Source organism: Herpailurus yagouaroundi, unplaced genomic scaffold, assembly GCF_014898765.1.
Source record: "Herpailurus yagouaroundi ecotype Mexico unplaced genomic scaffold, PumYag 28, whole genome shotgun sequence".
NCBI lineage: Eukaryota > Metazoa > Chordata > Mammalia > Carnivora > Felidae > Herpailurus > Herpailurus yagouaroundi.
This window is the reverse complement of record NW_024412376.1, coordinates 163,387,541-163,409,985: the sequence shown is the minus strand read 5'-3', so window position 1 is coordinate 163,409,985 and position 22,445 is coordinate 163,387,541. Positions and strand designations below refer to the sequence as shown.

Genomic DNA, 22,445 nt, shown 5'->3' with positions numbered 1-22,445 from the left:
CCTCTCCCGTTCATGCTCTGTCTCTCTCTCTCCCAAAAATAAATAAACGTTTAAAAAAAAAAAAAAAAAAAGAATAGGGGCGCCTGGGTGGCTCAGTTGGTTAAATATCCAGCTTTGGCTCAGGTCATGATCTCGCAGTTTGTGAGTTCGAGCCCCATGTCGGGCTCTGTGCTGACAGCTTCGGGTTCTGTGTCTCCCTCTCTCTCTCTGCCCCTCCCTGGCTCATGCTCTGTCTGTCTGTCTGTCTCTCTCTCTCTCAAAAATAAATAACATTAAAAAAAAAATAAAAAGAACAAATTAAACCCGAAGCAAGCAGAAGGAAGTTAATAAAAAAGATCAGAACAGAAATCAATAAAACAGAGAAAATCAATGAAACTAAAAACTGGTTCTTTAAAAAGATGAATACATGTGATAAACCTCTAGCCAAAATGACCAGGAAAATCACAGAGAAAACACAAATGACCAATTCCAGAATGAAAGAGGAGACATCACTGCCGAATCTACACTCATTACAAAGGTAACCAGGGGATATTACAAATGACTGTAAACCCAAATATTTGCAAGGTTACATGAAATGGAGAAATTTCTTGAAAGACGTAAATGACCAAATCCTAGCCAATATTTACTTTCTTCTTCTGACTTAAGGAGAAATAAACAGAATAGGCCATCTTTATTAAAGAAATTGAATTCATAGTTTAGAAGCTTCCTGTAAAGAACTCTAGGCCCAAATGTCTTCACTGGCCAATTCTACCAATTGTATATGTTAGAAAGAATACCAATGCTACACAGTTTTTCCAGAAGCGGAAGAGAACAGAACATTTCCCAACTTACACTGCCAGTGTTACTGTGGCACCAAAATCACACAAAGATGCTACCAGAAAAAGAAAGCTAAAAAACTCATAAAGCTAGGGGTAAATATTGTAAATGAGGCATTAGCAAACTGATTCCGTCATTATATAGAAGGGAAAATACATTATGACCTAGTGAGATTTATTATGGAAATATAAGGAAAGTTCAACCTTCTGAAATCAGTCAATATCTTTCAACAGATTATAGAAACCACATGAGTGTCTCAGTGGGTTGAGAAAAGATATTTCACAAAATTCGACATGCATTTATGATTTTTAAAAACCCCAAGGAAGTTGGAAATACATGGAACTTCCTTAACCTGGTAAAGAATAACGAACTACAAAGAACCTTATAGCTAATACCAACATAACAGTAAAAAAACGAAATGCTTTCTAAGATCAGGATCAAGGCCAAGTGTATTGAATGTTCTAGCTACAGCAACAAGACAAAAGAAAAATAAAAGGCATGCAGATTAGGAAGGAGGAAATAAAACTACCCTGATTTGCAAACATGATTACCTACATAGAAAGCCCAAAGAATTTACTGCCAAAGCTGCTAGGACTGAGAAGTGAGTTCAGCAAAGTTACAGGATACAAGGTCAACATACAAAACTCAACTGTATCTCTATAGATCAGTAATTAATGATTGATAACTAATTTTTAAGGTTTTTATTTAAATTCCAGTTAGTTAACATCCAGCATAATATGGGTTTCAGATGTACAATATACTGATTCAACAATTCTATACAACACCCAGTGCTCGTCATGGTAAGTATAGTCCTTAAGCGCCATCACCTATTCCAACCATCCCCGTAACCACCTCCTCTCTGGTGACCATTAGTTCTCTGTAGTTAAAGTCTGTTTCTTGGTTTGCCTCTCTCCCTCTTTTTTTCCCTCCCTTTGCTCTTTTGTTTGTTTGTTTCTGAAATTCCACATGCGTGAAATCATATGGTATTTGTTTTTCTCTGACCTACTTTTTTCACTTAGCATAATACTCTCTAGCTCCATCCACATCATTGCAAAATGGCAAGATTTCATTCTTTTCCATGGCTGAGTAATACTCCATTGTAAATATATATGCTACATCTTACATGCACCCCCATGTCTACAGCACCATTATCTACAATAACCAAGTTATGGAAACAGCCCAAGTGTCTGTCTGCTGATGAATGGAGATGGTAACTAGGTTTTTTTTTTTAATGTACCATTTGGATAGCACCAAAATCCATAAGATACTTAGGTATAAGTGTAAAAAAATATGTACAAAATCTGTACGTTGAAAACTATATTGATGGAAGAATCCAAGAAATCCTAAATCTATGGAGAGATACTCTGTGGTTGGAAGGCTCCACACCGTTTGGGTGTCACTTCTGTCTAAACTCATCTGTAGATTCAGTGCCATTCTAACAAAAACCCAGAGGTTTCTTTGTTTTGTTTTTGTAGAAATTAACAAGCGTATTCTAAAGTTTTAGTGAAAAGGGAAAGGATCTAGAATAGCCAAAATGATTTTCAAAAGAAGAAAAAAGTTGGAAGACTCTCCCTACCTGATTTCAAGGATTATTGTAAAGGTATGGGGAAAAGTATGATCTCAGGTAGGGCATAAACAAATAGACCAATGGGACAGGAAAGAATCCAGAAATGGATGTACACATTTATGGCCAATTGAGTTTTGACAAACTGCAAAGTCAACCCAGTTGAGAAGGAACAGTCTTTTCATCAAAGCATGCTGGAACTATTGGACAGCTGGATGCAAATGAAGCTTGATTCACACCTCACACCATATGAAGAACTAAACTAAAAATGCATGTAGCTTTATGTAGAAAATCCAAAAGTATAACACGTTTACAAGAAAACAAAGGGAAAAAAATCTCTGTGACCTCATGTGAGGAAAAGATGTTTAGATACAACACCAAATACACAATCAATCAACACATTTTTTTTTATTGGACGGTATCAAAATTTAAAGCTCTGCTTCTAAAAAGATTCTATTAAGGTGATAGAAAGACAAGCTACTGACTGGCCAAAATTTTTGCAAAACTTGATATCTAATAAAGGACTAATATGCAGCATATATAAAGAATTCTCAAAAAAGCTTGATTAAGAAAAGTCACTATGGCCAAATCATGGCCAAATGATATGAACAGAAGGTGTCTAGGTGGAAAATAAGCAAATGAAAATATGTAAAACACCATTAGTCACTAGGGAATCGTAAATTAGAACCACCACCTCCGTAATAGAATGATTAATAGGACAACAATAACCACAGGATAATAACCAGCACTGGTGAGGATCTAGAGCAACTGGAGCCCTCATACGTTGCTTGTGGGATGTAAAATGGTCCAGTCATCCTGGAAAACAGCTCGCCAGTTTCTCAGAAAGTTCAACATACCCTTACCATATGACCTGGCAATCCTGCTTCTAGCTAATTATTCTAGAGAAGTGGAAACTTAAGTTCATATAAAAACCTGAATGCCGATGTTTACAGTGGCTTTATACATAATTATGTAAAACTGGAAACAATTCAAAAGTCCTTCAGCTGGTGAATGGATGAAGTAATCATGTATATTCATCCAGTGGTATTCTACTTAGCAATCAAAAGGAAAGCTACTGATACATGGATAAATCTCGAATACATCATTTGAAGTGAAAAAAAAAAAGGAAAACAAAACAGATTTGAAAGGCTATAGACAATACAACTCCGTTTCTATGACTTTCTGGAATAGTCCAAACTGATCACTGGTTGCCAGGGACTGGGATGAGGGAATTTGGGGGTGATGGAACTGTTCTAGACTCTCTTGCGGTGGTGCTTATATGACTGTCTGTGTCCAAATTCACAGAACTGTACATTAAAAGAGTGTATTTTCCTGCATGAATATTGTTACTCAAAAGTAAACATCTCGAACTACAGATTTATCAGGTTGATGATTTTTAAAGTGATTATCTACCTTACAAATAGCCAAGCCAATGCATGCAGGAAAATTACCTGTTTGTTCTCAGATGTATTTTGGAGCCATAGAACACTATTTGGCACATAGAAAGTGCTCAACAGATTTCTGTTGAATGGATGGATGGATGGGTGGATGGATGGATGGATGGATGGGTGGGTGGATGGATGGATGAATGGATGGGTGGGTGGATGGATGGATGGGTGGATGGATGGATGGATGGATGAATGAAGGAATTGACAGGTTCTCAGGAAAGACACTGGGCACTGGAGCCTCACTGGCCTGGGTCTGAATGCTGGCTCTGTTACTCGCTCTGACACAAGAGTCAGCAAACTTCACTAGCCTCAATCATTTCAACAAGAAACATACTCCCATCATCATGATGGCTCCAAAGCCACACTTGTCTGCTCACTGCAGCCTCCTGTGGAAGGGAACTAACATTTGGTGAGTGCCGGCACTGGTCCCCCAGTGCACCCAGCGTCCTCCAGCCAACCCTGCTCTGATCGTGAACCAGGAGCTGTTTGGGTCCGTTTTCCCCGCTTGACTGTGAGCTCCGTAAGGCAAGGGGATTCCCAATCCAGGCTCTGGATTCCCAATGCTAAGCTGATACCAAATAATCAACCATCTAAACAATAACGATAGAAATAATGGAAATAATAACAATAACGCTACCCGCTACCAGTTGTGTGCATCTACTGTTTGTCAGGCATTACGTTACGTGCCTTCTACAGCCACGGCATGAAATCTTCACAGACAACTTACTAAGGCAGATTGCGAACTATGCACCCCCATCTCTCAGATGAGGAAACTATCGGTCTGGCGGCCAACACTTCCTGAGGACTCGCCGTGTTGAGCATGTTAACGTGCATATGTTGGGTAACAAGATCGGCCACTAGTGTGAGACACCCGGACTGCCCCACGCTGAGGCCACACTTCACCTGGGCCCACTCCTGGCTTTCAATTCGTTCCGCAGTCCCTACCATGGCACTCAAGACCCTCATCTTTGGCCTGAGTACTGTCAACTCAAGACCCTCATCTTGGTTCCCACCCCACCCTGTCTTTTTCCATAAGCTATAAAAAAAATAAAACTGCATATTTCCCCCCTACACCATGCTGTTGCCTCCTCTGTGCCTTTGCCCTGGCTGTTGCCCCTGCCTGAAACGGCCTCTCCTTGTCCTTACCGAACAGGCAAACTCAGAACGCACCCTCAGAGTCTAACTCAGATTGTCACCTTCTCCAGGAATCTGTCTTGACAGGGTCCTGTTTACACCTGTGCCCACGCGTCTGTCTGCCCCACTAGCCGGGGAGCCTCTGAGGCCCTGGAGAACATCACTCGTCTCTGAGCCCTTCATCTCCTAAATGTTCTGTAAATATTCGCTGAATGAACACTTGACTCTTCATTTCACCACAGATGAATAAACTCTGAAGCCCTGGGCGGCCGCTGGAACATTTCTGACTTCTAATCTGGCACATTTCAGAGAGAGTTCTATTTTTCTCTGATTGTGAGTGCCATCTGCTCTTTTAATTAATGAAAATTCAGTTCCATGCAAATGCCTCTTCGAGGATCATCCTTCATGAGCAACCTCTGGGAGCTTACTCATCAGCCTGTTCTCTGAATCTGTGTTTGGAACATTCTGGGAGCTTGTTATTGGGCCTTTGAACTGAATCACGCAAGTGAACAAAATCGACCAAGCTGCCACTTGACCTCAGGAGTTTACAGCCGTGGGAGCTGTAGGGTTTGAATTTATTGAGAGAGCTCTCTCCTTCACCCCGTCCTCCCCAGTAAACTCCCATGGTGTCCGAAAATAGATCCACTGGGTAAATCAGTTGTGCCCGCTAAATCCCGTAAAACTCTCTCCTGTTCACGTGTTCATTAACATAGGCTGAAGCTCCTTTAAATAGAAGGAAACCAGGAGCCCCGAATCCCACATACACTTGGGACGATAGACTTTTGTCTTGTGTGAGAAACACGGCTTTGCAACGCAGGAACTCCGAGTCAAAAGGCAGCGTGGTATGTGGCAAAAGTGCGGACTTTGGATCTGAACAGACGTGGCTTCATATTCTGGCTCCTTGACTTGCCAGCGGTGTAACTCTGGGTAGGTGAATCAACCTCCCTGGGCCTCAGCTTCCTCATCTATACAATGGAGAGATGTAGAAACCTCACATGGATCTTCTGAGGGTGGCTCAGGTGGTTAAGCGTCCAACTCTTGGTTTCGGTTCAGGCCACGATATCACGGCCTGTGAGTTCGAGCCCTGCATTGGGCTCCGCACTGACAGTGCAGAGCCTGCTTGGGATTCTCTCTCTCTCTCTCTCTCTCTCTCTCTCTCTCTCTGGGTCCCCCCCCCCCGCCCCTCCCCTGCTTGTGCTTGCTCTCTCTCAAAATAAATAAATAGATAATTGCAATGACAAACATGTAGCAGGGTCACAATACGTGTTGGTTTTCTTCTCCCTTTTGGACGTGGGGCCCCTGTGGAGAGTGGCCAGCTGGGTCACCACTTGCCTGCTTCCCCAGAGGCTGGGAGCCAGGACATCACTGGGCAGCCAGGGAATGAGGCTGGGGCAGGCCCGGTGGCATCTCTGAGGAGGTGCCGGAAAGTCTGCTATGCATGGCGATGGAGCAGAGGCAGAGAAGAAAGGGCTGGTACAATACTAACCTGAATTTCTCCTGTGGCCTACGGTCTACACTCCTGGAGATCAGTCTGCTTTTTGGGGAATAGCTTAAAGGAAGTCAGAACTAACTTACAGGGTTACGAAGGCGGCTCCAAATGGGACACATTTCTCCTTATGTCCTTTCTGCCTCCTCACTGCCCTTCTGGAGATGATGTCTCGTTCAGTTCTATTGGCTGCTCCTGGCATGGTGTCCCCTGGGCCTCAGGCTTGGCACTCTTCCTCTCTTCTGTGTCCTCCCTGGGGGACCCTGTCACTGCCTCGGCTCTGCCGAATCTCAGTGCTGGTAACTCCCCAGTCCGCAATCCTGTCCACATCACTCCAGGAGCCTGGACAGCATTTCCCAGACACCTCAATTTCAAACTCAATTTCCTGGAACCCCACACACCTGTGGGCCCCGTTGTGCTTCCCACACAGAGGACATCACTATAGTCTACATCGCTGTGCAAGACGGAAGCCTGGGAGGCAGCCCTAACATCCCTCCCACTCCTGTTCTCCCACCCATTTGTTAAGTCAGTGGCCTCCTTGGACAGACTAGCCTCAGCTCTGGAACCTTCTGTAAAGGGATATCAGAAAGACCTTCAACAGTGAAAGCCGTATCGGTGTGAAGATTCAGCGTCCCAAGGGGACCATCTGAAGTGAACAGGCTCCCTTGAATGCATGCCTTCTGGTGTTCACGCTGACGTGCGTCTGACCCTCATCACCGACGTCTTTCCTCAGCTCTAAAATGGGAATGAATAATTGTGCCTGTTTGTGACATTAAATAAGACTGTGGATGGAAAGCACTTAGCTCAATGGCTGGGCACGTAGCAAATACTAAGAAGGACTATTTTTACCATTATTTGTGGCCAAACTTCACTTATTTAATAAATAAAAGATGAACGACACACGTAGTGAATTCTCGGAGGTGATGACATAGTTTTGAATCTCTACACATCGACGCATGTGAACTGACAGAGCAGATAAACAGCTAAGCCAAAACCCATGCGTGACACTTCCTACAAAACTAAGTTGTCTCCCCACAAGTCCCTAAGTGTAAGTGCGTGAAAACAAACCAACAATAGTGACGAGACTCCCGTGGTAGTGATTTCTGAACAGAGGGAAACAGAGAAGACACAGGACCGGATACGACGGGCTAGAGAACAGAGAGTGCCAACACAGCCTGCAAGAATTTCCTGGAAGGCCTAGCTGGCCAGTTTGAGAACAGTGGCTACAGTATGGAAGAGCCTATCCAGTCCAGTGCTCTGTGGGGGCAGGTCAGTCTGGGACCCCAAATGTCTGTCGTCCAGCTGGAGCTCCCTTCTAGAAGGAGCCCCAAGGAGAAACTGTTGAAAGTGGAATCAAAGCTCAGTGGGACAGGGGCCCCCATGGACTAAAGAAAGAGATGTTCTGGATCAAAGTGGGGAAGGAGAACAGATCAGGAAGTTCCAGATAGCAAGTCCCAGTGGATTTGGACACTCTTGAAAACAACAGAAGATGTTCGATTAGAAGAGCTACCCTGGGGGCACCTGGGAGGCTCAGTCGGTTGAGTGTCTGACTCTTGATATTGGCTCAGGTTGTGATCTCAGAGTCATGGGATCAAGTCCTGCATCAGGCTCTGTGCTGAGCACGGAATCTGCTTAAGATTCTCTTTCTCCTCTCTCTCTGCCCCTGTCCTGCTTTTGCTGTCTTTCTTAAAATAAATTAAAAAAAAATTCAAATGTTTTTATTTATTTCTGAGAGACATAGAGAGACAGAGGATGGGGGGGGGGGCAGAGAGAGAGGGAGACACAGAATCTGAAGCAGACTCCAGGCTCCGAGCTGTCCGCACAGAGCCCGACGTGGGGCTCGAACCTATGAACTGTGAGATCTTGCATGACCTGACCTGAAGTCGGATGCTTAACCGACTGAGCCACCCAGGTGCCCCAATAAATAAACCATCTAATTAAAAGAAAGAAAGAAAAGAAAAGCTCGCCTGAACCACATCATCATCCAAAAGTTTAGGAAAACTAATTTCACATTAAAATAAAGAAACAGAGAGGTATTGAAGTCAAATTCCATGCAAAGTTATCCTAAGAGGAAAGAAAATAAAGAGCAGAATAACTCACTTAACGATGCCGATGGATCAGAAAGATGCACGACCCTCCATCTCAAAACAGAGGAAAACCGTGACCTACTATTTCAGAAGCATTAAAAGATGTGATTGGTTGTTTCATTAACGGTTACCCAATGAGTCAGCCCTTCTGGTATCCATGCCCCCTGCAATCCCCTCCCACATGGTCTCTGGTCATGGTCATGTGACTTGCTTTGGTCAATTGGACGTCAGGAAATGTGAAACAAGCAGAAGCTTGAAAGCATGTGGGAAGTGGGTTCTCCTTCTGGGAACCACTGCCACCACGTGAGCAAGCTCACTCAGTCCCCCCAGTGATGCAAGGCCACATAGAGAAAGACTCATTGAACTCAGCTGTCCTAGCTGAGCTCCGCCCCCAGTGGACCCCCCCTCCCCCCAGTGGATGAGTGAGCGCAGCCTAAGCCAGCAGAGGAACCATTCAGGCAAATGGTGGGTTGTGAGACACAGCACGATGTCACTCCTCTAAGCCACTAAGTGTTTTTTAAAACAATGTTCATTTACCATTCTCCAAACTTATTTTTTTGTCATCTCCAAACTTCCTTTCTTTGTTTTTCATTGAAGTACAGTTGACACCCAGTGTTCCATTAGTTTCAGGTGATTCCACAATGCTATACACGTTATGCTGTGCTCACCACAGGTATAGCTACCACCTGTCACCATACAACGCTACGCAAGTGCCATCGACTATGTTCCCTACGCTGTGCCTTTCATCACGTGACTCATTTCTTCCCTAAGGAGAAGTGTGTACCTCCCCCTCCCCTTCCCCCATTTCCCCCTCCCTCCATCTACCTCCCCCTCTGGTAACCATCAGCTTGTTCTCTGAATGATGGGTCTGTTTCTGCCTTTTGTTTGTTTGCTTGTTTATTTGTTTTGTGTTTTAGATTCTACATATGAATGAGACCATATGGTATTTGTCTTTCTATGAGTTATTTCACTTAGCATAATACCCTCTAGGCTCATCCATGTGGTTGCAAATGGTGAGATCTCATTCTTCTTTATGACTGAGTAATACTCCATTGTGTATATACACCACATCTTCTTTATCCATTCATCCATCAATGGACGCTTAGGTTGCCTCTGTATCTTGGCTATTGTAAATAATGTCGCAATCCAGGAAGGGAGCCTATATGTTTTTGAATTAGTGTTTTTGTTTTCTTTGGATAAACATCCAGTACTGGAATTACTGGATCATATAGTTCTAGTTTTAATTTTTTTTGAGGAGATTCCATACTGTTTTCCACAGCGGCTGCACCCGTCCGCATTCCCACCAGCAGTGCACAAGGACTCCTTCTCCACATCCTCACCAACACTTGTTATTTCTTGTCTTTTTGTTACTAGCCATTCTGACAGGTGTGAAGTAACATTACATTGTGGTTTTGACTTGCACTTCCCTGATGATGAGTGATGATGAGCATGTTTCCATGTGCCTGTCGGCCATCTGGATGTCTCCTCTGGAAAAAAATGTCTATTCATGCCTTCTGCCCATTTTTAATGGAATTATTATCATTATACAACAATAGAAGTTCTTGGATACAAACCCTTCATTAGATATGTCATTAGCAAATGTCTTCTCCCATTTTGTAGGTTGTCTTTTCATCTTGCTCATTGTTTCCTTCACTGTGCAGAAGCTTTTTATTTTGATGTAATTCCAATAGTTCAATTGCCTGAAAAGACCTATCCAAACAAATGTTGTTATGGCCAGTGTTTCTCTGTGCTCTCATCTAGGGGTTTTATGGTTTCAGGTCTCACATTTGGGTCTTTCACCCATTTTGCGTTTATTTTTGTGAATGATGTAAGAAAGGGGTCCGGTTTCATTCCTTTGCACGTAGCTGTCCAGTCTTCCCAGCACCATTTGTTAAAGAGACTGTCACCTTCCTATTGTGTATTCTTGCCTCCTTTGTCATAGATTAATTAACCGTGTATGTGTGAGTTTAGTTCTGGGCTCTCTATTCCATCCCATCGACCTCTGTGTCTGTTTTTGTGCCGGTACCATACTGTTTTGGTTACTGCAGTTTGCAGTTTGCAGTATAGCTTGAAATCTGGGACTGTGATATTGCCAGCTTTCTTCTTCTTTTTCACGAATGCTTTGACTGTTCAGGGGCCTTTTGTAGTTCCATGCAAATTTTAGAATTATTTCTTCTAGTTCTATTAAAAACGCTATTGGTATTTTGATAGGGATTGCACTGAATCTGTGGATTGCTTTGGGTGGTATGGACCTTTGAACAGTCGTAATTGTTCCAATCCGTGAACATGATATAAGCCACTAAGTTTTGACTTGCGTTGCTACACAGCCATCAATAACTCATATAGACATTAAGAATTAATAATTAATATAGACATTAAGAAAACTATGCAAGACATGAAAGAACAACATAAATTGGAATTTAAAAAACTCAGAAGTCAGGCAAGAAAATTCAGGAAAAAAATAGAAATAAAGGGAAAATTACTTCTGTAATAAATATTTTTCTAGAAAGCACACAAAGCAAATAAACACAACAGATAATCTTTAAAAGAAGGAGAAAGAGAAAAATGAGGAAAGTTTTAAACAAATAAAGGAAGAGATACAAAATATTTGAAAATCACAAAATATTGAAGATTTGTAAAGGCCCCACATTCAGACAGTAGGTGTCCCTGGAGAAAACAAAGTAAGGAGATAGCATGCTTACTAAAAATGATACTTCCATCAAAGATCTTAAAGAAAAAACAACTTGAAAAAACACATTGGAAAAACACTGTGTACCTACGAATATAGACCCCACATGACCAATACCAAAGTTATATTTTGGCAACACCACTGGACATTAATAAAAAAGAAAAAAATGGTTTTGTCTGCTTTTTTTTTTTTTTTTTTTCCCCTGAAGCAAGGTTTTCTATCTGGGTAGGAGTCCTCTAGAAATCACAGGAGGAGAAGGTCTTCCTGGCAGGGAAGACAGCAAAGACAAAAGTGTGAGAGCGCCTGGCACCTACCGGGAGCAGATGGGGCCTGGTGTGGGGGTGGCAGGTAGGCGTGGGGGTGGGGGTGAAGCACAGGAACGCTGATGCCTCAGGCACTGGGCCTACAACACCCCAAAGGGGCCTGGAACACTCACCCATGTAGGGCTTGGTCCCAGCCATAGAGGAAGCCTTTTCTGCTCCTTTCACGATCGTCGCTATGTTGAAGTCTGTGATGTGAACATGTCCTGGAGATAGAGAAACAGAAACCCCAGTTAGCAAGAGCTGCAGACGGCTGGGCTATTTCCTTGTCTACTTAAAGCTGTGGGCTGTATGGTGGGTACAAGAACATATTAGAACTTCTACACAGAATACTACTTTTATCTGATACTTTGAAAATGTCTAGTTTGGGCAGCATTATTCACAGTAGAGAAACTTAGACAAATTTAGGACAATGTAAGGTCCACCAATGGCTGCAAGGATAAGGAAGATGTGGTGTTATAAACAATGGAGTACCATTCAGCCATGAGAAGGGAGGACATCCTGGCATTTTTTTGACAACATGGATGGATCTGAGGATATCACATGCTAAATGAAATAAGCCAGATTGAGAAAGACAAATACAGAATGTATCACTTCTATGTGGAATCTACATTAAAAAAAAAAAAGCGCGCAGAAGCAGAGAATAGAAAGTGGTTGCCAGGGTCTGGGGTTGGGAGGAATAGGGAGAGTTTGGTCAAAGGTATAAAGTTTCAGCTGTAAGATGAATAAGTTTTGAGAATTTAATTAATAACATGGAGACAGTTAATACCATTTGAATGTGTAGGTATATATACACATACACACAAAAAATGTCTCAGTGATGTGCAAGTTTTTTTTCTTGTTTGTTTGTTTAGAGAGAGAGAGAGAGAGAGAGAGAGAGAGAGAGAGAATCTCAACCAGGCTCCACGCTCAGTGTGGAGTCTGATGCAGGGCTCAATCCCACGACCCTGGGATCACAACCTGAGCCGAAAGCTAGAGTTGGTTGCTCAACCAACTGAGCCATCCAGGCGCCCCTCTGCCAGTCTTACAATGTGAATTTTTGGTGACATATGCATATTACTTTTAAGTAAACAAATCTAATGAGGACATGATGCAAACGTTTATGGATTAAAAGTTTGGAGGCACTGACCCAGAGAGTAAAAGCTCACGGTAAATAAATGAAAAGGGTCAGTCTGGACTCCCTCACCCAGGAAGTTGAGTGGCCATGGCGAGGAGAGAGGGTGGAGAGAGGGTTTTCATGCCCAGAGGACACTCTCGTTCTGCTGTTTGCTATGGTCAGTGGGGGCCTGAGGAATCCAGTGGGGAGGTGGCTGGGTATTTGAGACCACCTTCCATCGAGCCTAAAGTAATGGCAGCAGATGGGACACAGACAGGCTGGGCGCACCCATATGGAAGTGTTTAAGAAGCCTGAGAAGGAAGTAAGAAGGACCGAGAAGGAAGGAGACAGGAGATGTGGGGTAAAGGGGGTGAAGAGAAGCAGGGAAGGAAGGGGGTGAGAGCGACAGAGTAGCATTCTGACAGTTAGTACTGGCCTCCCGGGGAACTTGGTACATACCAGAGCCAACCCTGAGACCCCTGAATACCAGATATGAACGCAATCACATTTCTCTGTTTGTCATCACATCATGTGAAAATGGTTGGATTTGCACACCTGAAAGCTGTGTTAGGGATGCTGGGACTTAAACACCCAAGTGGCTTGCGTAAAGAAAACTGACGTTGGGAGGGCCTGGAGGGAACCCCCAGGAGGTGCACAGACACCCGCCAGAGCAGGTGCCATGAGGCTCACTCGAGACGCGCGCCTGATAGCATCGGACGCAGTGGACAGAGAGAGCACCAGTGGGTTCACGTGCAAATCCCCAATCTCAGGCTTAGCTGCCAGCCCTGATGTGTGGGCAGGCTTCTGCCAGACGCTGTGTCCAGAGCTCCTGGGTGGGATGCGGCAGCTGGGTACTCCGTGAGGATGTCCAATTCCCTTCGGGTGCTTGTGGGTGAAGCTTAAGTCATCTAGCCAGGCCCTTGCTGGGAACCCCTTGAGGCCGGACGCAGCATGTGCCCACCCAGGGGGCTTCCTTAGAACATGCAGCTGCCGCAGCCTCTGGGGCTGGACTTGGCGCCCGTGCCACGTCCTACCCGCAGGGAGGCAGCGCGGCCAGCGGTGGGCACAGACTCTGAGCTACACTGACTTGCTTTGGGTCTCAGCTGGGCTGTGATTAGTTGTCTGATCTTGGGCGAGGCACTTAGTGTCCCTGGGCCTCATGTTCCTCGTCTGTAAAGTGGGGAGGGTGGCAGTGAAATACCCATCCCAGAGAGCGGCTGGGAGGAGGCAGGGATTAAGAAAAGCAAAATGCTACAGCGGCTGGCACACACGTTGGGTGGTTTCTCGTATGTGTTTGCTCATAGCTGTGTTATCCCGCCTCGGTGTGGCTCAAACCCCACCTTCTGCAGCCAGGGCTGGTCCGCCCCCCACACCTGCCCAGGCCCCGTTTCTTTTTTTTTTTTTTTAATGTTTTATTTATTTTTTAAAGAGAGAGAGAGAGAGAGAGACAGAGACAGAGAGAAAGAGCACAAGCAGGGAAGGGGCAGAGACAGGGAGACACAGAATCAGAAGCAGGCTCCAGGCTCCAAGCTGTCAGTGTAGAACCTGACGCGGGGCTCGAACTCCCGAACTGCGAGATCATGACCTGAGCCAGAGTCAGACGCTCAACCAACTGAGCCATCCAGGTGCCCCTCCCAGGCCCATTTCTAATACTAACAAACAAATCCACAGTCCCGTTGTTGACAGTGAGGCACGGGAGGGTCTCGGTCATTTCTGCCCGCACACCTGTAGGCTTCCATGCAGAGCCACCACACGGAGAGGACCCTGAAACCCTCCAGTATGACTTTAATTTGGTTTTCCTTCACTTCTCCCTTTCTTTAAAAAATATTAGTATTTGCATTATGAAAGTGACACCAGCTGATTAGAGTAAGTCAAAGACTGCAAATGTGCATCTGAGCCGCTCCCCCGCCCCCGCTCGTAACCACCAGGAGTCACCTGGTTCTCTGTCCTTTCTCCCTTTTCTGCATACGTGTCTCCACACATATTGGTTTGTCCTTACAGTCATGAGATCAAAGTCCATGGGCTGTTCCAGAAGTTACTTTTGCATTTAGCCATGCATCATGACATCTTTCCATTCACAGGTCTATGTACATAGGTCTGTCCTCAACGGCCTCACCCTTGTTCTCCATTGGAAAGAAATCCAATAATTTTGATGATTACTTGGTGATAAAACTTGACCTGAAACTTCCCTTCATAGTTCTATTTATTCCACTTACGGTGAATATTCATGTTTTGCTATAAAATGTTAATATATTTGATTACCAAATATATTTGATCCCCCTTGGTGATTCATTTAACCCCTATGGGGGTGTTACAAAATATATACTATGTGTTGCTTTTAAGCATTTTTATCTATTAGACATATATTCTTTTCATATTACTAAGGTATATGTTATTTAACATAAATATATTTTTAAGCTGAAAAATTCTGAGATACGAGAACATACCTGGCCCCAAGAGTTTCAAATAAGAAATCGTGGCCCTATAACTGCAAAGCATCCCATAGTGTGGTTGTATCATATTTTATTCACCAATCGCCCTATAGGTTTGCAGTTTGGGTTGCTTACTTGTTTGTCTTGTGACTGTATCGGTCCTAGCGGTCTTGAGCATGGCGTTACATACATACAGATACTTTCATTTGACCGGATAAATCCCCACAAGTGGGACTGCAGGATCAAAGGGTTTGCATATTATGTTCTAAAGTTGTCATTTATGGTACCCTAAACAGGATATGGGAGTGAGTATTTCCGTGCATTGTTACCAGCACTGTTCTCAATGATTTTACTTGTTGCAAATCACATGGCAAGGAATAGTAGTGTCTCACTGAAGATGAGGCTGCACATTTTTTTAAGGGTTTTTTTTCCCTTTAATGTTTTTATTTATTTCTGAGAGATGGAGAGCATGAGCAGGGGAGGGGCAGAAGGAGAGGGAGGCAGAGGATCGGAAGAGGCCTCTGCACTGACAGCAGAGAGCCCGATCTGGGCTCGAACTCCCGAATGGTGAGATCAAGACCCGATCTGAAGTTGGATGCTTAACTGACTGAGCCGCCCGGGTGCTCCGATGCTGAACATTTCTCACATGATCAGTTACCAACTCCCTGGGAACTGTCTAGAATCCTGAATGATTTTCTTTAAAAAAATTTTTTTTGAAAATATTTTGAGAGAGAGGCAGGGAGAGGGGCAGAGGGAAAGATAATCTTTTAAAACAATTTTTTTTAATGTTTATTTTTGAGAGAGACGGAGACGGAATGTGAGTGGGTTAGGGGCAGAGAGAGAGACCCACACAGAATCCGAAGCAGGCTCTGGGCTCCGAGCCGTCAGCACAAAGCCTGACGTGGGGCTCGAACTCACGAGCTGTGAGATTGGGAGAGAGAATCTTAAGCAGGCTCCACGCTCAGCACGGAGCCTGATGTGGGACTCCATCCATCGCATGATCCTGGGATCATGACCCCAGCTGAGACCGAGAGTCGGACGCTCAGCCGGCTAAGCCATCCAGGCCCAATAATCAATTTTCAACAAGAGCTGTGTCTATTAGACACATTTACACTGTGCTCTGTGTACTGCAAATATTTGCTCCTAGCTTGTTGTTTGTCTTTAGACTCTACTGACAGTACCTCTTGCCACATGAAAGTTTTAAAAATTTAAATAATAATAAGTTAATTTTATAGTTTGAGTATATTGTCCTTCTAATTTTCCAGAAACCTATTCCACCCCCAAATATTTTGTACAACCTTCTAGATTTTCTTAGAATACTTCTAGATCTTTTGTGTTAAAATCTCCCAGGGGCGCCTGGGTGGCTCAGTCGGTTGAGCGTCCGACTTCGGCTCGGGTCATGATCTCGCGGTTCGTGAGTTCGAGCCCCACGTCGGGCTCTGTGCTGACAGCTTGGAGCCTGGAGCCTGCTTCGGATTCTGTGTGTGTGTGTGTCTCTCTATCCCTTCTCTACTTGCGCTCTCTCTAAATAAATAAACATTAAAAAAATCTCCCAATCATATAGAATAATTTGTTGTAACGTTCTAGTTTTATTTCTTACAAATGGATGGCCAGTTGTCTCACCAATATTTGTTGAAATATTTCACCTTTCCCAATAACTTGTAATGTGACCCTCATTTTCTATCAAGTTCTACGTATACAAAGATAGGATTATGGGTTCTCTCTTGTGTTCCACTGACCTACTGTTTACCGCTGGGCCAGGACTCTATCAGTTTAATTACAGTAGATGTGTAGGCTGTTACAATATTCGATAGGAGTGCCTCACCTGCACTCGTGTTTCCTTCCAGTGTTTTTGTAGTGACTCTCAGGCATTTATTCTTCTGAGACGAGTTGTGCCCGGTTGTAGGAAATCCCTCCATGAAGTGTGACGGGAATTCCATTAACGTATACATTCATTTGAGGAGTGTGGACACGTCGTTTTTCCACTCAGGGTCATGCCCGGCTTTTCATCCAGATCTTGCTTGATTCCTTCAAAATACGTTGAGTGTTCTCTTCATTTACGCTCTGTAAATTCCTGGGTACATTCGCTTGTAGACAGGTATTACGTACTTTTGGTCACTTTTTTGAACGAGGATATTTTCCATTTCTTTTTCTCCCTGGCTGTTTTCGGTAGAATGAAAAGCTACTGGGGTTTTGCTTCCTCATCTCCAACTGGCTTCTCTGTTAATCTTCCATCACAAAAGCTTTGGTTATCTCTCAAAATCCCATCTTCCCTTCTCAGACAGCACTAGGATTGGTAGCTGGGTTCAGGGCTACCCCGCTAAAGGCTTGACTTCCAGCCCCCCTGCAGCTGGTTGTGGTTACAGGACCAGCTTCTGGCCAAAGGGTGGCGAGCAGAATGATATTTGAACTTCCAGGATATCTCCTTTGAAAGAATTCTCATTCCCTCCTTCCTCCCACCTTCCTTCCATTTGCCTATTACGTGGGTTTGGGAGAACATCCTTTGCCACACAGATGAGGAACAAGATAGAAGGAGGCTCCGCCCCTCTGAACATCATGGACTTCTAACAGAGAAAAAAGAACTTCCATTTTGTTTTATTTTATAGTCTTGGGAAAGCAGTTCATTTGTCTCTTAATGATAGCTCTCGAAGTGGAGTCTTGGTGTTTGTAGGCATAGAAGCACATTATCTGCACACAATGATGGCATTCTTTCCCTTGTTAAGAGGCTTGGAGCAGAGTGGTTAAGAACATAGCCTTGGGAGTTGGGTTGCCTAAGAACCAGTGGTTGGGCTCCTTTGGTAGGCATATGCTGCCTGTGGTCACTCCTACCTCCTGTCTTAGCAATTACTGGTCCTGGTACATCCGGCTTTGGGTCAAGTTGACCTTACCCTCCACTTTAGCATTTGACTCAGGATTATGCATATGACCTAAAAATTGGGGAGATAATTTTCCAGGGAGTTCAAGAAATGAAAGCTTTTCAGTTCTTTTTTTTTTTTTTCAGGAGGTACCTAAAGTAATATTCTGTCTTTGGCCAGTGTAAGGTGGGGATATGACCCCCAGAACTGTTAAAAGCCATTTGCTACCATAAAGAAAGGTAGTTTGAAGATGAAGCCTACCCATGGAGAAGGTAGAGCTGCAAGCATAGATGAGAAATGGTGCCAGAGCCTGATCAAACCCTGCCTGAAGCCGCATTCCAGTGGATTTCAGCTGTATAAGCTGAAAAACACCCTTCATTGCTTGGGACTATTTGAGTTCCTCTTTGCCATACATGACTGGCTGCGTATCACGGTTGACACAGCCACTTATGAGATTCGGGCAAGTTATTTCACTCTGGAAGCTTCCAGTCCCTCATCTGGTGAGTGGAACTAAGTAAGTACATCATGGGGTAGCTGTAAGCACTAAACAGAGCAGTTAGGGACTGAGAATGTGACATTTGAACAAGGCCAGAAGACAGGGGTTGAGGGAGAAGCAAGCCATTGGAGCATCAGGGGAAGACCGCAGTTGGCAGAAGCTGAGACACGTACAGACCCCTCCGAGGGGCCAGCGAGGACGCCTGAGAGAGAAAGGGGGACAGGAGCTCAGACAGGGCAGGGTGGGGCAGACTGTGCAAGACTCCAGGGCTGGGGAGACGACAGTGGCTTTTCCTCCAAGTGAGGGAGTTTTGAGAAGGAGCCACATATCCAACTCACTTTTGAACATCGCTTTGCTGTGAATGGACATGGGGCCAAGCACCAAAGTGGGGAAGAGAAAAATGCAGCCTGTCTAGTTTGAGCCACTGGTTTTTAGGGTCGCATGACTGGAACAGACGTGGTGCCAAACCTCACGGTAAGCTTTGAAGTACGCTTGTCAGGAAGGTCTGACTACCCTCATTTTTTAACAGGAGAGTAACCTTAAGTCCCAGAGGCCAGTGTGCTGTGCAAGGTCACACAGCTGATCTGGGAGGAAGCTGGACTTGGTCTCAGGCCTCATCCTGGTCGGTGAGCGTTTACCTCTGCCCCACGCTGCCCCCTGCATAGCTGCACCAGACAGCCCTCTGCAGGGGCGGGGCAGGCGAGGGCTCTGGGCAGGCCTGCTGAGGTTCACCTGGGACTCACGCACAGCAGGTGCGACAGACAGCAGATTCCACTTTCTGGTCCCTCCTCCCAGCCCCCAACAGTGCTAATTGATGAGCTGTAACTCCCTACTGGGCTTCCTTTAACGAACGAGTAAAGATGTGGGAAAGTGAAAATTAGTGCCACCTGAGGTCTCCTATGGGTTCCTTCCCAGGAGAATGGAAATTTACGAGAAACTTGGCAAATATGAACTGAGTTTCAGGCTATTTGCTTTCCATAAATCGAAAACATTCAAAACTCAGCAAGAGAAGGAGCTCAAGATGTTGTGTGAGGCCCATCAGCACAAGTTTCAATGGTGGCAGCAACAATCAGAAGCCATGCTGCAGCCAAGGTTCCCCCCTTTCTCTGAATGCAAGGGAGCTCACACATTTGACACCATTGGAATGCTCGGCCCTCTCTTCTGCCTTGTAGACTTTCATTCATCCTTCAAAACCTGCCCCGAGACTTTGCATCTACCCTCTGCTTGTATCCTTCCACCAACAGGAAGCTCACTACCACAGGGGGTGGCATCTCTGACTGTGTCTTGTCTGCTCAGGTTCCTATGAGAATATCATAGGTTGGTGGGGGGTGGGATGAAACATCAAACATTTATTTCCCACAGTCCTGGAGGCTGGAAATCTGAGGCGAGGGTGGTGGCACGGTCGGTCGGGTTCTTGGTGACGGCCCTCTTCCTGGTTTGTATGGCTGCTTTCCTGCTGTAACCTCACATGGTGGAGAGGCACAGCTCTGTCCTCTTCCTCCCTTTATAAGGGCACCGATCCCATGGTGGTGGCTCCAACCTCATGACCTCATCCAGATCCAGTTACCTTCCAAAGGCCCCAGCTCTGAGTATCATCACATTGGGGTTAAGGCTTCAACATATGAATTCTAAGCAGGGGGTGGGGGCACAGCATTCCGTCCACAGCAGACGGATTCAGGCCTCTCCCCCCGGCCCTCCACGGCCCTCCACTGTCACGTCCCTCCTAGCATCCACCACACTGTATCTGTCACTTTGTCCGTCCCCTTGAGGCCAGGAATCCTGCCTTGTTCATCTCCGCCTCCAGTACCTTAGCAAAGGGCTGTCCTGGGAAAGGAACCCATCAAGTGTTTGCTGACTGACTGATTGACCAAATGAGAGACGGAATGAAAGAGATACGGTAAGTAAATCCTGTTCCCTTTTCCCCCCCTTACTGCCTAGAGTGATATTTACAGGAGTAGATGACATTCCATGTCAACTTTTGGCTGCTATGACTGTAGTAATGTCAGTTTCTCAGCCTGACCTCAGCTGGTGGGACCAGCCACCCCCTCCATGACTTCCGTAAACACAAGTGCTAATGTCAGAGCTGGTCCTATAAGGAGTTGTAACCGGGGCTATTTTCTGAGTATAAATACACAACAGCCATGTGACTTTCAAGTCACTTTCAAGTCTCACTCATTTCTTTATTCATTCAGCAACTGTTTATGGCCCGCACCCTGCCTGCATGTCTCGGGGAGGGGCTTGAAACCCCAATGTCGGTTATCTGTGTCATGAACTTAGGGGTGGGGATGGACAGCGGTGCTGACGTCCCACCCACAGTCCCTCACTGGGGCCATAATTGCCTTGTCACCACCCAGAGTCACCTGAGCGTTACCAGTGCCATGACTATCGCTTCACAAGCTGTCTCTGGCACCTTCCCGATCCGTTCTGGGGAAAGCCACCCAAAGTCTTCGTGAAATGCGCTGCCTTTTCATTTACCCCCTCCGCAGCCACACTGCACAAACTTCTACTTCTGTTCCGCCATGCCCCTTGCTTCCCTTCTCCCCTCTCAGCCCCTATAATGAAGTGACCCCACGTGGGTATTAACCAAATGCACCCGGGCAGCACATTCATCTCACTGGGACCTATGAGCCCACGCCTGGGGTTGCTGCTCAGAGGGGACAGTCAACCCCCGAATGGCAGGCTGTGTCTGGGAGCACAGTGACTTCTCTCTAGATCTGTCTCCTGGACGCCACGCCTCCCTGTGAATTCCCGGGAGTGGGTGTTAAGGCAGTGCCCACCAGGGGGAGCTAGACCTGGAGAGAGAATGGAAGGCAGTCCAGTCCACAAGAGGGGATCACCTTCCACATTACCCCCCCCACCTCCCCCCCCCCCGTTTCCCTTTCATGAGACTTGGATTTGGAGCAAAGTCTCTTGTGAACATGTCTCTTCCTTCGCTGGTTTACAAGGTCTACATCATGCCTGAGCAGGGGCCAGACTAGGGCTGTGGAACAGAAGCCGCCGGATGAAGCCACGGCCGTGGGCTGCAGCCCCCTCCCCAGGGCAGGCTCTGGTGCACCCGCTAATCATAACTGTGCTTCTGAGATGTCACTGTGACGTAACGCTGGCCCTGACCTCTCGCTTGGGATCACACACCCCGTGCGCTCTCCCCTCCTCCTTATCTTCACGGAGATCATAGCGGACTTACTGCAGGACAACAGAAGAAAGAAAGGGAGAAAAAGAAACCAAATCAAATCCCAGGGCACGAGCTTATCCAGGCTTTATCTGGCTGACGGCAGCAGGAAGACTGACTGTTTCAGAACATGTCTGCCTGATGAGAAGTGTGGTTTTCTTCTTCTTTGATTTGACCTCCTCCCGTGTCTTGGTCACGGGGCGGGGATTCAGGGCCATAGAACCTTCTGTGTGCTCCAGACCCCGCTGTGCACAGCCAACAGCCTTCTGGGATTTCCTGAGCCCGTGGCGGAGATGTGGGGCCCTCTCACGCCCCGACCAGTTCAGGGACTTCCCCCAGGATAGACTGGGACTTCGTAAAGCCTTCCCGGCCTTTGCAGCCTGGTTCATCTGATGCCCCAGAGAATCCACCTCGCCCAAGGCTTCTGTGGGAGGGGTTCTCCATGGTTCTGTTTCTTCTTTTCTCTCCAGCCACCAGGTTTCTGGGTGAGTCCCTGCAGGGTAGCCAAGGCTACTTGGCCAAAACACTCTCCTTCCACACTCTGGCTGGGCATGGAATTTCATGCAATCACATAAATTAATTACAATGAACACCATTCATAGGGAGGTTTTCATAGTGCTTTTCCAGCTGTGATCTGCTCTGTACGACTCTGTAGGACCAGGCTGGCGACGATCTCCTGACATTTAGCAGCCTTTCTTTTCCTTCCTTCCTTCCTCCCTCCCTCCGTCCCTTCCTTTTCTTTCTTTCTTTCTTTCTTTCTTTCTTTCTTTCTTTCTTTCTTTCTTTCTTTTCTTTCTTTCTGTCTTTCTTTCTCTTTCTTTCTTTCTTTCTTTCTGTCTTTCTTTCTCTTTCT

At 45.6% G+C, this 22,445-nt stretch overlaps 1 protein-coding gene across 6 annotated transcripts in view; it reads right to left on the bottom strand.

The window, feature by feature from the left end:
- The window catches only part of STK32B (serine/threonine kinase 32B), a 393,226-nt gene that overhangs the window by 46,382 nt on the left and 324,399 nt on the right, over nt 1-22,445 (bottom strand). For all 6 annotated transcript variants that reach the window (XM_040488131.1, XM_040488140.1, XM_040488149.1 and 3 more), the window contains one exon: nt 11,661-11,750. In XM_040488131.1, coding sequence (XP_040344065.1) covers nt 11,661-11,750 — 90 coding nt within the window. The remainder of the gene's footprint in view (nt 1-11,660; nt 11,751-22,445) is intronic.